The 22,042-nt window shown below is 46.3% G+C and overlaps 1 protein-coding gene across 8 annotated transcripts in view; it reads left to right on the top strand.

The window, feature by feature from the left end:
* spegb (striated muscle enriched protein kinase b) overlaps positions 1-22,042 on the top strand; it is a 112,162-nt gene that overhangs the window by 50,965 nt on the left and 39,155 nt on the right. For all 8 annotated transcript variants that reach the window (XM_035393291.1, XM_035393290.1, XM_035393294.1 and 5 more), the window contains 10 exons: positions 71-253; positions 3,895-4,076; positions 4,872-4,960; positions 6,963-7,138; positions 11,100-11,360; positions 13,218-13,376; positions 14,955-15,144; positions 15,705-15,934; positions 18,868-18,987; positions 19,305-19,409. In XM_035393291.1, the coding sequence (XP_035249182.1) occupies positions 71-253; positions 3,895-4,076; positions 4,872-4,960; positions 6,963-7,138; positions 11,100-11,360; positions 13,218-13,376; positions 14,955-15,144; positions 15,705-15,934; positions 18,868-18,987; positions 19,305-19,409 (1,695 nt within the window). The remainder of the gene's footprint in view (positions 1-70; positions 254-3,894; positions 4,077-4,871; positions 4,961-6,962; positions 7,139-11,099; positions 11,361-13,217; positions 13,377-14,954; positions 15,145-15,704; positions 15,935-18,867; positions 18,988-19,304; positions 19,410-22,042) is intronic.

Below are 22,042 nucleotides of genomic sequence, written 5' to 3'. Positions count from 1 at the left end.
GTCAGTAAATGATCAGCTGAAACAGAGGTGTATATTGATGAATAAACAGTGAATATGTCGCCTCCTGCAGTGACCTGGAGAAAAGAGGATGATGAGATACGGAACAGTGCCACGCACACGGTGAAGGTGGAGGGAGAGAGGCACTCGCTGCTCATCAAACGGGCGAAACCAAGCGACGCTGGCACGTACCGTGCCACCGCCACCAACGAGGTGGGGCGTGCCACCTGCACTGCCACCCTCTTCATCCAGCCAGGTAGGCACTGCATCGGACCAGACGCCGACCGGACTGTTACAACGCCGTATTGACCACTCCTGTATGTCTGACCATATGCCAACCAGATGGTCATATTTTGTCTACCCCTCATGTATGTGTGACCAAATTTCAACGATCATATCTTAACAACCACTCCTGCACCATCAGGTAATGTTTCCTGGAAACTTATCAAAATCACAAGAGGACTTCAAATTCTTCATAATGTCACTCCATCTCTACACATCCTAAGCCTTGATACAGATACCGACAGTGTCCATTTTGTTTGACCACAGCTCTCAGGATATTCTGCATCCTTAGGACTGTTCTTAAAGGTTTTTCAAAACTTTTTTTATCTGTATTGAGGAAAGATGCTTTTTAACATCAAAGGAAATGTGTATTACAGTACAACCACTCACAGCACTCAAACAATAAAATATTTTGCCTGAAAGGCCTACATAAATGCTGGTCTGGCCTTCTGTACACACACTCACACAAACACACACACACACACACTCACTCACACACACACACACACACACACATGCAAACAAACACACACATGCACACGCACACACACACACAAACACAAACAAACACACACACACTCACGCACACACACGCTCGCACACACACGCACACACACACGCTCACGCACACACACAAACACACACACGCTCACACACACATGCTTACACACACACTAACACACACATGCTCACACACACAAACACACACACACACACACAAATTTTTACACACACACATCTCACCCCCTGCCAACAGCCCCCTCCATAGCCAGATCCACTGGCTGTGAGTTACCATAGCAACCCGGAGGCTAAATTCAACCTATAAATTGTTGAAGGCGTTCTGCCCTCCTGATGAATTTCAAAAGGAAACAATGCTGTTTAGTCATCAAGCAAGGTGGCCTGTATTCTTTCTCTTCAGACAAACCTACAAACACGGAATCTTCTCCTTCAAGTACCGGTAGTCATTATCCGAGGAAGTGGAGCTATTTTTCTCTGAACTATTCAAAGAAAAGCACTGCTGAATTTTTAAGTGATTCTATTTGTTTCACTGTTTTATTGCTCTTTGTAACGTAACAAATGAAAGATTGAATTCATGCATGCAATTTGGGATTGAGACCAAAAAAATGTGGCAGTCTCTTGGCTCCGAAACACGTTCAAAATACAAAATCAAATCAAATTTGCGCAAATGGCAAGATGTTTAATTCAAACTAAGCCAGCTGCAGGAAGAGCTTTGATTGGCTGCACTAATAGACAAAACAGCAATGGGAAAATAATGGGTCTAAATTAATGAACTGCATTGGGGAATTTTTAGGAAAGAATAATTGGCTATGTTTAGTGGCTCGTACTGCAGAAAAACTGTCAGGTAATGATTCTCAATTTCCTGATTGTATGTCAATGATATAAAAGAACAAAGGAGAGCATTATTAAAAAGAGACATTATCATGTGTAAAACAATACACCGCTGAGATAATGTGGAGTTGTAAGTTTGCTTTCAAAATCTTAAGGCTTTGGAACGGCAGTGTTTACTGTGGAGCCTCCAGCCAGACGTCAAAATTATGACTCACAGTCGCTGAGTCACAATATTATTAGGAAATCAATTGTATACGAATGTATTTTTTATGAAGCCAATGATCATAACAGCTTCTGAAAAGAAAGTGTGTACAGAGCCAATTAGTATTACTACGGGCTGAGATATTTGCCAATAAATGTTTCGCTGATGTTTGGATCGGTTTTATTTGGCTGACGTGCTAGTCCATGACCTGGTGTCCTACTTGTTGCATTTCATTGCCGTAAAGTTTCCTTGCTTCTCAGAAGTGAAGTGTTTCACCTTTCTAAAAATAGTGAAGGTGACGGGGCGTATTGCCTTGTTAGGAAGTGGAACTTACGGGGAGTTCACGGTCCCCACAATGCTGCGATAACTGCCTCTTTTACCTCCTACCGCATGATTAATGCCAGACTCCCAGGCCTTTATGATCCAGCACATTAGATCCACTGAATTAGAACCGCCATTGTGACATCACACCTATCCGCAGTATATTATAATTTATGTCGCTCAGTTAGAGCGTGGGAACATTTACACTATATTAGCCTGAAGACGTCGCTGATTATAGGTTTCCGTGCAGAATGAGCCAGGCCTTATTTATGCTCCTGACAAGATAGAAGGGAAATTGCTGCTGTTGCGTACGTAGTGCGCACAAAGTTTATGATTATTAAAACACAGTGGCGTTTGGAGTACAGGCAAAGAGGTGGAGAAAAGTGGGGGTTTAGGCGTGCGTGTGTGTAGCTATAAAGAAAAGGCTAAATTATAATGTGCTTATATTTAGAAAAATCATACACTTTTGGCATAGTGATGTAATGGTGACTCCCAGCCAACCCTGTTAGCTCGAATTATGATAAATTGCAGTGGGAAATACGGCTGACAGGATGTTTCATCCAGAGCTGGATGTTTCATCCAGCACTTGCTGTTATTAATGTACACCTGTATTTATTTATTTAGTCAGCACTGTTATCCAAGCTAAAATATCACAGATAAAATCTCTGGCTCACATTTGATGTATAATGAGGTTATAGATATTGCTATAATCTCCATTAATGCAGGTTCAGCTATGTGTCCTGGAGTACAACAGCCTTACCTGGCAAACATGCCGGAGCCCAGGTCCCTGTTTCAGCAAGCAGGATTACTGAGTTAGGTGGACAGCTGTGCTGAGTGAAACCCGGAACCTGGACTGAAGTGAAAAGAGCTGTTCCGGGTTTCACTCAGGGCAGTTATCCAGCTAACTCGGTAATCCTGCTTTGTGAAACACCCCTCAGGTCTTTCACTGATACGCTGTGTTGCCGTCGCACTTTAATCTTTCCATCACTGCCTGGCACATGATCGAGAGTGAGCCACAAAGCTAGAGGGAAGGGCAGTTCCATTCCTTTTCTTAAGCCCTCCAGTCCAGTCTGGGGACCACACTGCTGCCTGTGCATTTAAACCCCCGATGCAAGAGATTGATTGGCTCAGGGATTGAGGGGTCTATCCTTTGTCAAGCTCTACCTCATTTCAAAGCCAATCTCTGCCCTTGCCAGTCACCTTGGAAACCTTTTTATACCACACTGCCTTCCTGCCAAGCTCCATCACCATGGCGATAACTTGGTGAGCTTAGAATCCCACTGCATAGGACCTGATAGTTTATCAGCATTCTGTTCAGCTCCCCTGAATAAACATAAGCATTATTCCAACCCGTTTACAGGCAATTAATGAAAACATCTCAAAACAAGGAAAGCTACTGCAAAATTGGAACAAAACAAATGAAGAATACATGCATGTTGAGGAATGATATCCTGTTAGTGTCTGTAGAGGGAATGGATTTCCCTCCACAGACACGTGTGGGACACATATGCAAACAGAGCTATATGCAAAGGAATCGTCTGAGAATGATGAATGTTTTTGGAATGAATTTCGCTGAAATGCAAGCATGGTTTATGTCTCCCTCCTCATTCACAGAACGATCCCACGACCAGGGTAACACACGTGCCCCACATGCTCACCGTGTGTTCTCACAGTACAGGTAACATGTTCCTCTTGGTGACCCTTGACCTTTGACCTCCTACCCTTTGTTGTTGCCCTGCCAGACTCCAGGCAGGAGCCCCGAGGCACCCTCAGCGTGCCCATGGACATCAGCAGCCCCATTACGTCTGATGAAGAGTACCTCAGCCCCATGGAGGAAGGCCTGGACTATGGGGGGCCGTCCTATCGGGGGCCTGAGCCCAGAAAAATCGTGGACGCCCGATTCAGGGAAACACCGTCCTTCCAGGTGGAGAAAATTTCCATCTGTTTCTTTCGCAAGATTGTTTTTCTGCCTCTATTGTGAAAGTGCTCCAGGAATTATATGGCAGTGCTCTGGGAATATATGGCAGTGCTCTGGGAATATATGTCAATGTTCTGAGAATCTATGCCAGTGTTCTGTGGCGATATGGCAGTGCTCTGGGAATATGTGGCAGTGCTCTGGGAATATATGTCAATGTTCTGAGAATCTATGCCAGTGTTCTGTGGAGATATGACAGTGCTCTGGGAATATATGACAGTGCTCTGGGAATATATGGCAGTGTTCTGATAATATATGGCAGTGCTTTGTGAATATATGACTGCTTTGGGAATATATAATTTCATATCGTTATGTGTCAATTTGAAATCATTGTTGAGCTTCTGTGGTGGGTGGGTCTGAAATGTGACAAAATATTGTGTCTGTTTGTTTTATGGAACATTGCTTGTAGCCCCCTTGCTTTGCTAGGGGAAGATGGCTGCTTATTTATGAAGCAATGCACTGAGATACTGTTGATAACATGAGTCTATTGATGTTCTGGGTTAGGAGGGAAGGTCTGTTTTATGGCCACACTAGTTAGGATAGTTTGCTACGTATCATTCTGGGTAGCATCATTTGTATAGTATCAGTTATGTTAGTTGTGATCACTGCATTATAAAGAGGTTTGTGCTAGTTATATACAGTTAGGAGTGATGTGCAGAATATGGTTTAAAGCGGAAGATCATGATGTGCGGTGCACTGTTAGCCTAAAAACCACCCCGTTCAGTGCTCTCCCCTTTTCCACAGATGACTCTTAGTGACCAGGTGGTGACTGAGGGCCAGGCAGTCACCATGTGTGTGAGAATGCAGGGTCAGCCCAAGCCCATGATTTACTGGTGAGAGTCTCCTCCAACATAACTACTTTCTCACTGCGCGTTCTGTTCTCTGTCCTACTTACGAAAACAACCGCTCAATGCTATTGTCTATATTGCAATAGAATTTCATTAAAATTGGAATGAAACTTTGGGCTTTGATTAAGATATTGCAGGAATACAGTCAGTTACTTTGTTGAAAGCTGCACCGGGATTACAGGTTACTCCTGTGCTTTAATATACTGCAGATAAACTGAGGAGACCTGGGATTAATAACAAAAAATAGAAATTAAAATTTTTATAGAAATAAGAGACTTCATGAAATCACTAAAAAGTGAGGAAATACTTGATAACTTAATGCAAGGGAGAATTAAAAAAATATATAAATCCAAATAATATAGTAAAAGTTATATCTTGCTGACCCAGGAAAATACAGGACTGTGAGATTCACATCTCATGCAAAATTCTGATCTGTATATAGGCAACTGAGGAAGCTACATAATGCTTTGATTCAAACCAGGCGTATAATACTGTATATTTAGATTTTCAAAAGGCAGTTGACAAGGTAGAACTGGAACGACTCGTCTGAATGGATCAGTAAGAATTGCAGGTCTCAGGGTGGGTTTCTAAATTGTCTGAAGAGTGGAATATAGAGAGATAGAAAAAGAGGGATTAGAAACAAATGATGTGCTCTAGGAGTTGTGTGGACTTCTGCTAGTCCTTATTTACTAAGAGCTAAGGGACTGACACGCTAGTCCTTATTTACTAAGAGCTAAGGGACCGACACTAATATACACTCTCTGTGCTACCAGGCTAAGGGACCCACACTAATATACACTCTCTGTGCTACCAGGCTAAGGGACCCACACTAATATACACTCTCTGTGCTACCAGGCTAAGGGACCGACACTAATGTACACTCTCTGTGCTACCAGGCTAAGGGACCCACACTAATATACACTCTCTGTGCTACCAGGCTAAGGGTCTGACACTAATATACACTCTCTGTGCTACCAGGCTAAGGGACCGACACTAATATACACTCTCTGTGCTACTAGGCTAAGGGACCGACACTAATATACACTCTCTGTGCTACCAGGCTAAGGGACCGACACTAATATACACTCTCTGTGCTACCAGGCTAAGGGACCGACACTAATATACACTCTCTGTGCTACCAGGCTAAGGGACCAACACGAATATACACTCTCTGTGCTACCAGGCTAAGGGACTGGCACTAATATACACTCTCTGTGCTACCAGGCTAAGGGACCGACACTAATATACACTCTCTGTGCTACCAGGCTAAGGGTCTGACACTAATATACACTCTCTGTGCTACCAGGCTAAGGGACCGACACTAATATACACTCTCTGTGCTACCAGGCTAAGGGACCAACACTAATATACACTCTCTGTGCTACCAGGCTAATCTACACTCTCTGCTACCAGGCTAAGGGACTGGCACTAATATACACTCTCTGTGCTACCAGGCTAAGGGACCAACACGAATATACACTCTCTGTGCTACCAGGCTAAGGGACTGGCACTAATATACACTCTCTGTGCTACCAGGCTAAGGGACCGACACTAATATACACTCTCTGTGCTACCAGGCTAAGGGTCTGACACTAATATACACTCTCTGTGCTACCAGGCTAAGGGACCAACACTAATATACACTCTCTGTGCTACCAGGCTAAGGGACCGACACTAATATACACTCTCTGTGCTACCAGGCTAAGGGACCAACACTAATATACACTCTCTGTGCTACCAGGCTAAGGGACCGACACTAATATACACTCTCTGTGCTACCAGGCTAAGGGTCTGACACTAATATACACTCTCTGTGCTACCAGGCTAAGGGACCGACACTAATATACACTCTCTGTGCTACCAGGCTAAGGGACCAACACTAATATACACTCTCTGTGCTACCAGGCTAAGGGACCAACACTAATATACACTCTCTGTGCTACCAGGCTAAGGGACCGACACTAATATACACTCTCTGTGCTACCAGGCTAAGGGACCGTGTGACAATTAAAACTGCTGGCCGACACATCGTGCGAGAAGCTGAGGATGGAACCTTCGAGATGAAGATCACATCGGCACAGAGATCTGATATGGGAGTGTATACCTGCAAGATCATCAATGAGTACGGATCAAAGCAATGTGAATGCAAGCTAGAGGTCAAAGGTAAGAGCTCATTCACTGTACCCCTGTCTGCGTACCAGGTGACCCCAAACTTTCTGTGCTCAAGACCCATTTAATACATTCTCTGTGATCTGTGCAGGAAGTACTATGTATTCACTGGGTAAATACCTCGTAAAAGTAGCACATAATTTGGTAATTACCACTGGTAAAAACTTAAGTATTAAGAAACTTAAACTGATATACTTATAAACACCTCCTCTATTACTGATCCATTCAAGTGACTGCCTTGTAGTTGTCAACAGTTTAGGTTGATTATTGCTTGAGTTTAGTTATGTACTTCCTAGGAATTTAAACAATACTTTCTTGGAAACACCTCTATCAGAAAGAAAGTATTGTATAAATTCCTTGGACTTACGCTACTAAACTCTGGCTATAACCAAGCTACTGTAAACCAAGCTAAACCTTTGATAACTACAGGATGGTCATTTGAATTGACACATAATAGAAGAAGTGTTTCAGTTTTAGTTTGCATGTTCTCCCCATGTCTGTGTGGGTTTCCTCTGGGTACTGCGGTTTCCTTCCACAGTCCAAAGACATGCAGGTAGGCTAATTGGATTGGATTGGATACTCTAGTTGGAGACTCTAAATTGCCCATAAGTATGAGCGTGTGAGTGAATAGCGAGTGAGTGTGTATGCATGTCTGGTGGTAGATTGGCGACCTGTTCAGGGTGTATATCTGCCTCTCGCCCAATGCATGCTGGGATAGGCTCCAGCACCCCCCGCGACCATGCACCCCTGCCCAGGATAAGCAGGTATAGATAATGAATGGATGGACGAGGATAATCTCCCTTCTTTATAATATAATCTTAATAATGATATCTTTCTACCTCTAATTTTGAGCAAGATATGCTCATTTAATGCTCATATCATAACTGTTTTTTGATTCCACAGTTGAACTGTCCTTGTCTGATATGGCAAAAATTACATTTCTGTACAAACAAGCCAGTGCAACCTCCGAATGATAGAACAGGTTTCATGATGATAAGGATTAAAATATTATAAACTCTGATATCATTGATTAAAGATTAAACACCACTGAATTTCATGTTTTTGCTTCTCCTGGCACAAGCCTTCACAGCTCTGATTAGTGGGCGACAACGCCAACGAGCCGAGCATCCCTGAAAGTGATAGTCCCGCCCTCTCTCTCTCTTTCTCTCTCCCTCTCTCTCTCTCGATCTCCCCCTCTTTCTTTCTGCCTTCTCTCTCTCTCTCTCTCTCTGCTTTTCTCTGAATATCAGAGGGCTGCATTCATATACTAGCTGTAGTTTCAATAATTTTTTTTCAATTTTTATGCCCACATAAGCGGGGTATTACATATAATGTGTTCACTGGGGGAAAGTAGACAGACTATTTTCATTTTTACATTTCGGGTGCATTTTCGCCTTAAGGTCAAATGCTATTATATGTTTTATGCCCCCCTGGATTTCCTCTTGACAAACAGTCAGACGGGAGGCTGTGAGTCATCCTTACCCTTGTAGTGTAGTCTGCCGTGCGTGTTGATCTGCTGTCTCTGTCGAGCGGTGCCCTTGTTCAGTCAGTCGGCACTTTGACAGTAACTGGGAAAAAGAATCTCTGATTGTAGCCTTTTGCTTGATTCTTTTCTGTGTGTGAACCTGAGAGGGAGTGAGAGACGGATATTTATGAGCGCGCAGACGCTCCTGGCGTTTTATATTACACTAGACCAGAGATAAGGGGGTATTGACACGTCTCCGGTTTGATTAGTGAGTTACTGCAGATGAGAGAATCAGTACATGTCAGAGAGAGAGAGAATGCGCCTGTTGAGTTTACTGCGCAAGGCTGTGCAGGACTGTACCGAGCTGTGCTGTGCTGTGTTGTGCTATGCTGTGCTGGGCTTTGCTGGACTGTACCATGCTTTGCTGGGCTGTGTTGTGCTATGCTGTGCTGGGCTATGCTGGACTGTACCAAGCTGTGCTGGGCTGTGTTGTGCTATGCTGTGCTGGGCTGTACCGGGCTGTGCTGGACTGTACCAAGCTGTACTAGATTGTACCGAGCTGAGCTGTGCTGTGCTGGGCTGTGCCAGGCTGTACCAAGCTGTGCTGGGCTGTACTGAGTTGCACTGTGCTGGGCTGTACCGGGCTGTGCTGTACTGGACAGTACCGGGCTAAGCTGTGTTGGGCTGTGCAAGGCTGTGCTGGGCTGTACCGGGCTGTGCTCTACTGGACTGTACCAGGCTAAGCTGTGCTGAGCTGTACCGGGCTGTGCTGTGTTGGGCTGTGCAAGGCTGTGCTGGGCTGTACCGGGCTGTGCTCTACTGGACTGTACCAGGCTAAGCTGTGCTGGGCTGTGCAAGGCTGTGCTGGGCTGTACCAGGCTGTGCTCTACTGGACTGTACCAGTCTAAGCTGTGCTGGGCTGTGCAAGGCTGTGCTGAGCTGTACCGGGCTGTGTTCTACTGGACTGTACCAGTCTAAGCTGTGCTGGGCTGTGCAAGGCTGTGCTGGACTGTACCAGTCTAAGCTGTGCTGAGCTGTATCGGGCTGTACCGGGCTGTACCAGGCTTTACTGGGCTGAGCTGTGCTGGGACTACACAAGTTTCACTTCTATAAAAATGCCCACAATTTCATATTCAAACACAGGTAAATGATAACATGCTGAAAGTGTATTCTGAATGTGGACACATCACAGATATTTTGGGAATAATGGAGGCGTTTTGAGTGGCAGCCTGAGAAGCACAGACGGCTCTGTCTGTTTTTACAGCACCATACTTTTGGGATGGTCCATATACTGATAAATCTGATGGCTTCAAGTGTGCACATTCACATTATGATCATATTTGATCATAGGACTGTTTAATGAGGCACAATATCTTGTTAAACACGTCCCTCACATAATTAATTCATTCCTCAAGGTCTCCGTTGGAGTACACAAGGATTATACGAGATTATGACAGTTTATTTTCTGATTCAGGGAATTGAAATATGTGAGTACTGTGGCCATTTGGCTGTGGAGCTCGGGGTATTTACAGATTAGTGTGTTTCCGCTGCGCCTGGTTTCATGAGAAGAGCAGAAAGACTGTAAATGAGGAATGTTCTCCGTCGCTCACCAATCAGCTACCGCTAACCGCCGCCGTAAAAACTGTCTGTTTGACCTCGTTGGTCAGTTTGCCGTCCTGCCCTGTGCTAGGCAATGCTTGAGCTCTCCCTTGAACCTGCTTTTTTTCTGCTGATTCCTCCTCCTGGGAAGGGTTTCGTTGCATTGGGGTTTTAGTCCTGAATTCTCTGTGAAGCTTATTCTGACAAAATGAATTACATCTCACATTACATTCGTTTGGCAGATGAATGCTCGTCCAGAGCGATTTCAGAGCGGGAGAAACATAAGTGCTTTCACCTGATTATGCATTCAGCTAAATGTGTGAAACAGTGCCAAACCTGGCTGACTGCATTCCCAGACCAACACGTAAAGATGCAGCATCACCAGAGCACCGTGCTAGCAGAGAACCAAAATAGAAACTCAGAATCTATGCTAATTAGATTCATAAGCCCTCAGAAGAGATACAGAAAGCTCTAAAAATATGACCTAAATCCATAGAAATTCAATAAGCTGAATTAGTACTGAAGGCCAGGGTGCTACAGAGTGGGGTTTGAGAGGTATGAGCTGCAGTCTGAAGAGGTGGGTCTTCCGTCTGTGTTGCAAGTGATGTGTGCAATTGTCTAGACTAATAGATGTGATTTTAGTAAAGGAGCTTCAGGCTAATAGATGTGATTTGAGTAATAGTGCTCTAGACTAATAGATGTGATATAAGTAACAGAACTCTAGACTAATAGATGTGATTTGAGTAACAGAACTCCAGATTAATAGATGTGGTTTGAGTAACAGGATTCTAGACTGATAGATGTGATTTGAGTGACAGGGCACTAGACTAACAGATGTGATTTGAGTAACAGGGCTCTAGACTAATAGATGTGAGTTACTCTGATTGGCAGCTGCCCCCCGGGAGCCGGTGGTGGTGATCACGCAGCACGTGCGGGACATGACGGTGAGCGCGGGGGAGACGGCTCTGTTCGAGTGCCATATGAGCGGCCCCCAGGACGTGGACGTGGACTGGCTCTCGGACGGAAAGCTGATCCAGCCCGCCCTGCTCAACTGCAAGATGCACTTTGACGGGAGGAGGTGCAGGCTGCTCCTGAACTCAGTGCACGAGGACGACAGCGGGACGTACACCTGCAAGCTGAGCACGGCGAAAGGTGAGCCCCAACCTGCCCCGCCCTGACATCTGCCCTACCCTGCCCTGCCCTAGTCTACCCTACCCCGCCCTGACACCTGCCCTGCCCCAACACCTGCCCTGCCTCACCCTGACACCTGGCCTGCCCCATGTCGACACCTGCCCTGCCACAACCTGCTCCACCCCACCCTGACCTGCCTCGCTTCACCCTGACACCTGCCCTGCCCCACCCCGACACCAGCCCTGCCCCAACCCCGACCCGGCCTGCTCCAGCCTGCTCCTCCCCACCCAAACACCTGTCCTTTTCAGTAGTGGAAGGCAGGATTTGAGAAGGGGTGAAATGTTGTTTTATCTGAGCCTGTGGCCTAGGAAGCATTTAACCTGCATTTCAGTCCTTGTCACTGTAGTCACTCTAATTAAAGCAATCAGTGGTAAGTATTCAAAGGAACACAAACAAATACACGGTAAAGGATTTACTGGAGACCTTTGTGACACAGGGGTCTATGTCTGGAAGCCAGGTGAGGGTGTTTGCCCAGCTGAAGCACCATGGTGAATTTAACAGTGGAATCAGGGGTCATAGGGCTCTATTTTACACGGTTTAAAGCGCATGGTGCAAGTGCATTTAGGGTGTGTCCAAATCCACTTTTGCTAGTTTAACTGCGGATAATCTTTGCGCAAAGTAAGGCGTATGGTTCAAAGGGGTTGTACTTAGTCTCTTAATTAATCATAGGTGTGTTTTGGGCATAACATGAAATAAACCAATCAGAGTGTCATCTCCCATTCCCTTTAAAAGCCAGGTGCGCTTGCACCTTGGCGGATTGCTGTTATAATGGCGGATTTGCCAAGTAGTAGGAAAGAACGCTTCTCTGCAGAGGAAACGGATCTGCTCGAAATGGAAGCGTGCGAGCAGACCATCTACGGCAACAGCAGGATTCCACAAAATATTATATTATGAATATTATGTTAATATATATAAAATATAATATTAATATTGTATTACCAATATTATGACTGACCATTATGACATGTATTTTTTTTTTAATATCGCGTGTTGTGCACCCACCTATGTAGGCGCGTATTACTATCTATTACTGCTACGTTGTCGTTATATGGATGAGCACAGTCAAGTCATGAGCCGTGTGTGTCTCTTTCCATCAGAATAAAGAGTGGAAAAAAGCTCTACAACATCGTCGCACGACCTGCTTGTTTCCTGTGGATCTTTTCTTACGCGGCGCGTAAAGCCATTAGCACAACGATAGCATAAATGAACTAAAGGAGTAAAACACAATAAAGACATATATAGACATATAAACATCGAATAAAAGAATAATACAGGCAAATTAGTCCCATAAAGTTAAAAGCAAGTATAAAAAATGGGAGTGAGAGGCTGATAAAATCTGGCATTTGTGGAGGATTAAACCAATAAACCTGGAGCCCGGGTCACTAATGCCTTGTCCCACAATAAAAACCACGAAATGTGGGACTGGAACAGTGAGGAGGTCTTTTTCGAAGAATCTATGCGAGTCTGTGTGTAACTCATGAAGTCCCAGTGACACTGAATGACAATTTTGGCTACACCAAATGACTTTCTTTGTTTAAACAAACTTAACAGCCAAATTTTGGCATGTTCGTCCACATCTGTTTTTATTATTTTGCAATGCAAGCGGTGAAGGAAAACTTCCTACTGTCCATTTTATCCTCCAAAGACCCGACTCATTTTTGGCAAAAAAAATGTAATACTTTAGTTTTTTTTGTCTCCCAGGTCTCTGGAGGGTATCTATTGTTCTATTCAAGGAAACGCATTGCGTTTAACTCAGACTGTGTATAAATAGCTGCGCTGTAGCTGGGAGATTCGAAATTTTGTCTCGCTGTGTTTCAGAGGAGCTGACCTCCAGCGCCAACCTCAAGGTCATTCCCTCTATCCCACCTCTCTTTACCCGTAAGCTGGACGTCCTAGAAGTGATCGAGGGGCGCACGGCCCGTTTCGACTGCAAGGTCAGTGGGACGCCCCCTCCCAGGGTCAGCTGGAGCCATTTTGGTAAGAGTTGCTTTCCAGAACCGTTTAAATTGATCAAATTTCTGTTGTGATACAATAGGATGCAGTTCTCTTGATAGGATCCTGTTTGTTCTGCTGTAACTCATGTTTTGACTTTCTATTGAGGAAACTAAAGATTTTTTACAGCCCTGCACTGAAGAAAAGATTGTGACTTGTTAATATGATGATTTTTAGCCTGCAGACGTCCCAGAATGCCGTGGTTCTGCTTGTTGCGTGACACGTGTGAGAGTGTGTTTGAGCTTGTGTGTGTCTGAGCGCTGGTAGATTTGAGCACAGGTGTGTTTGAGTGATTTGAGCACAGGTGTGTTTGAGTGCAGTTGCATTTAAGCCTAGGCATTTTTTAGAGCAGGTGTGTTTGAGCATACCTGTGTTTGAGTGTGTGTGTGTTTGAGCACTGGTGTATTTAAGCATACCTGTGTTTGAGTGCAGGTGTATTTGAGCATACCTGTGTTTGAGTGTGCATGTGTTTCACCATAGGTGTGTGTGAGTGTACCTTGTGTTTGAGCACCGGTGTATTTAAGCATACCTGTGTTTGAATGCAGGTGTATTTGAGTGTATCTGTGTTTGAGCGCTGGTGTATTTGAGTGTACCTGTGTTTGAGCGCAGGTGTATTTGAGCGCTGGTGTATTTAAGCATACCTGTGTTTGAGCGCTGGTGTATTTAAGCATACCTGTGTTTGAGCACCGGTGTATTTAAGCATACCTGTGTTTGAGCGCAGGTATGTTTGAGTGTACCTGTGTTTGAGCGCAGGTGTATTTGAGTGTACCTGTGTTTGAGCGCTGGTGTATTTAAGCATACCTGTGTTTGAGCGCAGGTGTGTTTGAGCATACCTGTGTTTGAGTGTGTGTGTGTGTTTGCGTGTACCTGTGTTTGAGCGCAGGTGTGTTTGAGTGTACCTGTGTTTGAGCGCAGGTGTATTTGAGTGTACCTGTGTTTGAGTGTGCATGTGTTTGAGCGCAGGTGTATTTGAGCGTACCTGTGTTTGAGCGCAGGTGTATTTGAGCATGCCTGTGTTTGAGCGCAGGTGTATTTGAGCGTACCTGTGTTTGAGCGCAGGTGTATTTGAGCATGCCTGTGTTTGAGCGCAGGTGTATTTCAGCATACCTGTATTTGAGTGCAGGTGTATTTGAGCGTACCTGTGTTTGAGCGCACCTGTGTTTGAGTGTACCTGTGTTTGAGCGCAGGTGTATTTGAGCGTACCTGTATTTGAGCGTACCTGTGTTTCAGTTCAGGTGTATTTGAGCATACCTGTATTTTAGTGCAGGTGTATTTGAGCGTACCTGTGTTTGAGCGCAGATGTGTTTGAGTGTACCTGTGTTTGAGCGCAGATGTGTTTGAGTATACCTGTGTTTGAGCGCAGGTGTGTTTGAGTGTACCTGTATTTTAGTGCAGGTGTATTTGAGCGTACCTGTGTTTGAGCGCAGGTGTATTTGAGCATACCTGTATTTGAGTGCAGGTGTATTTGAGTGTACCTGTGTTTGAGCGCACCTGTGTTTGAGTGTACCTGTGTTTGAGCGCAGGCTTTCTCCTGATGGCATGTTTGTCCTTTGTCCCTTCCAGAGCGCACGCTCGCAGACAGCGAGAACGTTCGGATACTGAAGGAGGGCGGTCGCCACTCCCTGCTCATCGTGCACGTGACCAATGAGAACGAGGGCTTCTACACGGTCACGGCACGCAACGCTCACGGCGAGGCGGAGTGTGCCGCTGAGCTCTACGTGCAGGAGCCCCGACCCGCCATCTCCTCCCAAATGTAGGGCCAGACGGGCTAATCTGCTCGCTTTCAAACGCTCGCTTACAAACGCTCTCTTTCAAACGCTCGCTTTCAAACACTCGCTTACAAACGCTCACTTACAAATGATCCATTTCAAATTATCCATTCTGTTCTCCTCCATTATTTTTTTTCTCAAAATGTCCTGCACATTTCAGTGTTTCATTTATAACTGGGTCATGAGGCACTGTATCAGGTTTTGGAAATTCTTGTCTCTTTTGTCCCCAAAAAAGCATTCACCCTAATGAGCAGTGACAGAACAGAATGTACTGCAATATTTTGTACACGTGTCACTCTGGAAAATATAATGGCACATTGTATTTCACAGCAGTATTTTTGCTGTCTCTGAAATGAGCAATGATTGAAAATTTGCCCATATTTTGTGATGTGTTGCAAAAGCACAAACATATTTGAGTGCATTGTATTGTATTTCATTGTATTGTATTGTACAATAGTATTGGTGTGAAAATGGCAGCCTACAGTATGGCTGTCATGGTGGCTGTGGGACAGGGCCTTCCTCACCGGATTAACCTGCTCCCCAGGGCGAAGCTGGAGAAGATGCCCTCCATCCCCGAGGAGCCGGAGATGGCGGACAGCGAGGTGGAGCGCTTCACCATGCCCGACTTCGTCAAGCCGCTGTACGACCTGGACGTGGTGGAGGGGAAGGAGGCGGTGCTCAAGTGCAAGGTGGCCGGCCTGCCTTACCCCACCATCACCTGGTTCCACAACGGCAAGAAGATCGACACCACGGACGAGAGGAAGATGGCGCAGTGTAAGAGCGCGAGTGTCGTGTCTCTGCTCCTCCTTTCGGGGCCTGGAGGCTTTGAGGCCTGCTGATCTCCACAGCCGTTCAGCCTCTGCTGCAGTACGGTTTAGAGGGTTTATACTGAGTGAGCTGGGTTTGCACTGAGTGAGCTGGGTTTACCCTGAGTGAGCTGGGTTTATACTGAGTGAGCTGGGTTTACACTGTGTGAGCTGGGTTTATCCTGAGTGAGCTGGGTTTATACTGAGTGAGCTAGGTTTACACTGAGTGAGCTGGGTTTATACTGAGTGAGCTGGGTTTGCACTGAGTGAGCTGGGTTTATACTGAGTGAGCTGGGTTTATACTGAGTGAGCTGGGTTTACACTGAGTGAGCTGGGTTTATACTGAGTGAGCTGGGTTTACACTGAGTGAGCTGGGTTTGCACTGAGTGAGCTGGGTTTATACTGAGTGAGCTGGGTTTGCACTGAGTGAGCTGGGTTTATACTGAGTGAGCTGGGTTTGCACTGAGTGAGCTGGGTTTATACTGAGTGAGCTGGGTTTATACTGAGTGAGCTGGGTTTATACTGAGTGAGCTGGGTTTACACTGAGTGAGCTGGGTTTATACTGAGTGAGCGGGGTTTATACTGAGTGAGCTGGGTTTGCACTGAGTGAGCTGGGTTTATACTGAGTGAGCTGGGTTTGCACTGAGTGAGCTGGGTTTATACTGAGTGAGCTGGGTTTATACTGAGTGAGCTGGGTTTATACTGAGTGAGCGGGGTTTATACTGAGTGAGCGGGGTTTACACTGAGTGAGCTGGGTTTGCACTGAGTGAGCTGGGTTTATACTGAGTGAGCTGGGTTTGCACTGAGTGAGCTGGGTTTACCCTGAGTGAGCTGGGTTTACACTGAGTGAGCTGGGTTTATCCTGAGTGAGCTGGGTTTACACTGAGTGAGCTGGGTTTGCACTGAGTGAGCTGGGTTTGCACTGAGTGAGCTGGGTTTACCCTGAGTGAGCTGGGTTTGCACTGAGTGAGCTGGGTTTACACTGAGTGAGCTGGGTTGATACTGAGTGACCTGTGTTTACACTGAGTGAGCTGGGTTTGCACTGAGTGAGCTGGGTTTATACTGAGTGAGATGTATGTATTTGCACTGAGTGAGCTGGGTTTATACTGAGTGAGCTGTATGTATTTGCACTGAGTGAGCTGGGTTTATACTGAGTGAGCTGTATGTATTTATACTGAGTGAGCTGGGTTTATACTGAGTGAGCTGGGTTTATACTGAGTGAGCGGGGTTTATACTGAGTGAGCTGGGTTTACACTGAGTGAGCTGGGTTTGCACTGAGTGAGCTGGGTTTATACTGAGTGAGCTGGGTTTGCACTGAGTGAGCTGGGTTTACCCTGAGTGAGCTGGGTTTATACTGAGTGAGCTGGGTTTGCACTGAGTGAGCTGGGTTTATACTGAGTGAGCTGGGTTTATACTGAGTGAGCTGGGTTTGCACTGAGTGAGCTGGGTTTGCACTGAGTGAGCTGGGTTTATACTGAGTGAGCTGGGTTTATACTGAGTGAGCTGGGTTTATACTGAGTGAGCTGTGTTTACCCTGAGTGAGCTGTGTTTACACTGAGTGAGCTGGGTTTATACTGAGTGAGCTGGGTTTACACTGAGTGAGCTGGGTTTGCACTGAGTGTGCTGGGTTTATACTGAGTGAGCTGGGTTTACACTGAGTGAGCTGGGTTTATACAGAGTGAGCTGGGTTTACACTGAGTGAGCTGGGTTTATACTGAGTGAGCTGTATGTATTTACACTGAGTGAGCTGGGTTTGCACTGAGTGTGCTGGGTTTATACTGAGTGAGCTGGGTTTATACTGAGTGAGCTGGGTTTATACTGAGTGAGCTGTGTTTACCCTGAGTGAGCTGTGTTTACACTGAGTGAGCTGGGTTTATACTGAGTGAGCTGGGTTTACACTGAGTGAGCTGGGTTTGCACTGAGTGTGCTGGGTTTATACTGAGTGAGCTGGGTTTACACTGAGTGAGCTGGGTTTATACAGAGTGAGCTGGGTTTACACTGAGTGAGCTGGGTTTATACTGAGTGAGCTGTATGTATTTACACTGAGTGAGCTGGGTTTGCACTGAGTGTGCTGGGTTTATATTGAGTGAGCTGGGTTTATACTGAGTGAGCTGTATGTATTTACACTGAGTGAGCTGGGTTTGCACTGAGTGTGCTGGGTTTACACTGAGTGAGCTGGGTTTATACTGAGTGAGCTGGGTTTATACTGAGTGAGCTGGGTTTACACTGAGTGAGCTGGGTTTATACTGAGTGAGCTGGGTTTACACTGAGTGAGCTGGGTTTGCACTGAGTGTGCTGGGTTTATACTGAGTGAGCTGGGTTTATACTGAGTGAGCTGGGTTTACCCTGAGTGAGCTGGGTTTGCACTGAGTGAGCTGTATGTATTTACACTGAGTGAGCTGGGTTTACCCTGAGTGAGCTGGGTTTGCGCTGAGTGAGCTGTATGTATTTACACTGAGTGTCCTGTGTGTATGTACTAGATTTACACTGTGTGTATAGCTGGGTTTTACTCAATGGGAAGTTACTGTGGGGCTGCTGGACAGGCAGTTGGGTTGTGGATGTTTCAGGAATGACATTCTCTGCTTTACTCCACTCTATCCCCCCTGCCCTGTCCCTGTGCCCCCCACCCTGTCCCTGCACCCCCTTCCCTGTCCCTGTACCCCCTGCCCTGTCCCTGTACCCCCTGCCCTGTCCCTGTGCCCCCCACCCTGTCCCTGCACCCCCTTCCCTGTCCCTGTACCCCCTGCTCTTTCCCTGTGCGCCCCACCCTGTCCCTGTACCCCCTTCCCTGTCCCTGTACCCCCTGCCCTGTCCCTGTGCCCCCCACCCTGCCTCTGTGCCCCCTTCCCTGCCTCTGTGCCCCCGACCCTGCCTATGTGCCCCTCTCTTCTCCTCATACAGACAGGGACATCCACAGTCTGGTCATCCGCTCTGTCTGCCATGCCCATGGAGGCGTCTACAAAAGCGTCATCTCCAACAAGGTGGGGAAGGCCGCCTGCTATGCCCACCTGTATGTCGCAGGTAAGCTGCTGCACCTGGGAGCTCAATATGTTCACTACCCTTTTGTACGTTTTTAGCCGTACGGTTGTTCTGCTGGTCCGAAGTACGGATTTAGAGTCTGAGCCATAATGATTGTGTGCTTGTGTGTTGGTGGGTTTGTGTAAATTTATGTCTGTGTTTGTGCGTACCCACATTTGTGCATTCATGCGCGTATGTGGGCACACGTGTGTGCATGCATGTGTGTGTGTGTGTACATTCATTCCTGTGTGTGTGTGTGTGCGCATGCACGTGTGTGTTATTGATTGCTGAGTATGCAGTGTTCTGTCCCCTCTCTGTAGATGTTCTCCCTGACCCTCCGGATGGGGCTCCGGTCATAGAGGGGGTCACAGGGAAGACTGTCACCCTCAGCTGGAGGAAACCCAAGAGGCTGGATCCCTCTTTAGGTACTGACTGTGTTCCAGACTCATTACTCCAGCAGTACTGTCTGTGTCCCAGACTAATTACTCTAACAGTACTGGGTGTGTTCCAGACTCATTACTCTAACAGTACTGTGCGTGTTCCAGACTCATTACTCCAGCAGTACTGTCTGTGTTCCAGACTCATTACTCTAACAGTACTGTCTGTGTTCCAGACTCATTACTCCAACAGTACTGACTGTGTTCCAGACTCATTACTCTAACAGTACTGTCTGTGTTCCAGACTCATTACTCTAACAGTACTGACTGTGTTCTAGACTCATTACTCTAACAGTACTGGGTGTGTTCCAGACTCATTACTCTAACAGTACTGTGCGTGTTCCAGACTCATTACTCCAGCAGTACTGTCTGTGTTCCAGACTCATTACTCTAACAGTACTGTCTGTGTTCCAGACTCATTACTCCAACAGTACTGACTGTGTTCCAGACTCATTACTCTAACAGTACTGTCTGTGTTCCAGACTCATTACTCTAACAGTACTGACTGTGTTCTAGACTCATTACTCTAACAGTACTGACTGTGTTCCAGACTCATTACTCCAACAGCACTGACTGTGTTCAAAACTCATTACTCCAGCAGTACTGTCTGTGTCCCAGACTAATTACTCTAACAGTACTGTCTGTGTTCCAGACTAATTACTCTAACAGTACTGACTGTGTTCTAGACTCATTACTCTAACAGTACTGACTGTGTTCCACACTCATTACTCCAACAGTACTGACTGTGTTAAAAACGTATTGCTCCAACAGTACTGTCTGTGTTCCAGACTGATTACCGGAGTAGTACTATCTGTGTTCCAGACTGATTACTCCAGCAGTACTCTCTGTGTTCAAGATTCATCAGAATGAAGAAGGCAGAATGATTTGTGAATGAGGCAGATTGATTTATGAATGCTCCTAGTGCTGCAGTTTCAGGTTGCAAATATTTTATTTTGCTCAAGGCCTCCTTAGGCAGAGGTTTGACGTGTTTTATTCCTGCTTGTCCGTCTCACTCTCTCGGTAAGTAACTCCTTGGTCCACATTCGGCTGCGCTCATACTGCAGACCTTAATGCAGACCGCTGATTTGTTGCTCAGATCCGAGTTTTTTAACTGACTGTTCAAATTCATTTCTGAAAGTGACCCAGCTGTCCCGCCAGTGCCGAATTATGAAGACATTATCCTGTCACACGGAGAGTGATGTAATCACTTCGCTAGTCTGCCTCTGGTTTGGCGGGTGATGCCCGGGCTCAGCTGGCATACATGGGCACACTATGCCCAAGTTTGAGCATCCACACAGGAATGGCATGCAAGTCACATGGCTATGTATCAGATTTACCTCCACGTAAAGATGTGGCACAAATCAGAACGAATGATAAGATGCAGCTCAATGTAGATTTAACTGTTTACACTGTTAAAAAAAAACCCAAACAGTTATATGAGGTACTGGGCCACCTTTAGCTGCAGTCTGTATGTATCTTTTCGTACAGGCACAGGATCAAACCCAATGTTTGCATGAGGGGCTACAGGTGCAGGATCAAGCCCAATGTTAGCATGAGGGGCTACAGGTACAGGATCAACCCCAATGTTAGCATGAGGGGCTACAGGTACAGGATCAAGCCCAATGTTGGCATGAGGGGCTACAGGCACAGAATCAAGCCCAATGTTAGCATGAGTGGCTAAAGGTACAGGATCAAGTCCAATGTTAGCATGAGGGGCTACAGATGCAGGATCAAGCCCAATGTTAGCATGAGGGGCTACAGGTGCTGGATCAAGCACAATGTTAGCATGAGGGGCTACAGGTGCAGGATCAAGTCCAATGTTAGCATGAGTGGCTACAGGTGCAGGATCAAGTCCAATGTTAGCATGAAGGGCTACAGGTGCAGGATCAAGCCCAATGTTAGCATGAGGGGCCACAGGTGCAGGATCAAGCCCAATGTTAGCATGAGGGGCTACAGGTGCAGGATCAAGCCCAATGTTAGCATGAGGGGCCACAGGTGCAGGATCAAGCCCAATGTTAGCATGAGAGGCTACAGGTACAGGGTCAAGCCCAATGTTAGCATGAGAGGCTACAGGTACAGGGTCAAGCCCAATGTTGGCATGAGGGGCTACAGGCACAGAATCAAGCCCAATGTTAGCATGAGTGGCTAAAGGTACAGGATCAAGTCCAATGTTAGCATGAGGGGCTACAGATGCAGGATCAAGCCCAATGTTAGCATGAGGGGCTACAGGTGCTGGATCAAGCACAATGTTAGCATGAGGGGCTACAGGTGCAGGATCAAGTCCAATGTTAGCATGAGTGGCTACAGGTGCAGGATCAAGTCCAATGTTAGCATGAAGGGCTACAGGTGCAGGATCAAGCCCAATGTTAGCATGAGGGGCTACAGGTGCTGGATCAAGCACAATGTTAGCATGAGGGGCTACAGGTGCAGGATCAAGCCCAATGTTAGCATGAGGGGCTACAGGTGCAGGATCAAGCCCAATGTTAGCATGAGGGGCCACAGGTGCAGGATCAAGCCCAATGTTAGCATGAGAGGCTACAGGTACAGGGTCAAGCCCAATGTTAGCATGAGGGGCTACAGGTACAGGATCAAACCCAATGTTACCATGAGGGGCTACAGGT

Source organism: Anguilla anguilla, chromosome 15, assembly GCF_013347855.1.
Source record: "Anguilla anguilla isolate fAngAng1 chromosome 15, fAngAng1.pri, whole genome shotgun sequence".
Taxonomy (NCBI): Eukaryota; Metazoa; Chordata; class Actinopteri; order Anguilliformes; family Anguillidae; genus Anguilla; species Anguilla anguilla.
Note: the sequence above shows the minus strand (reverse complement) of the source record. Positions and strands in the feature narration are given on the sequence as shown.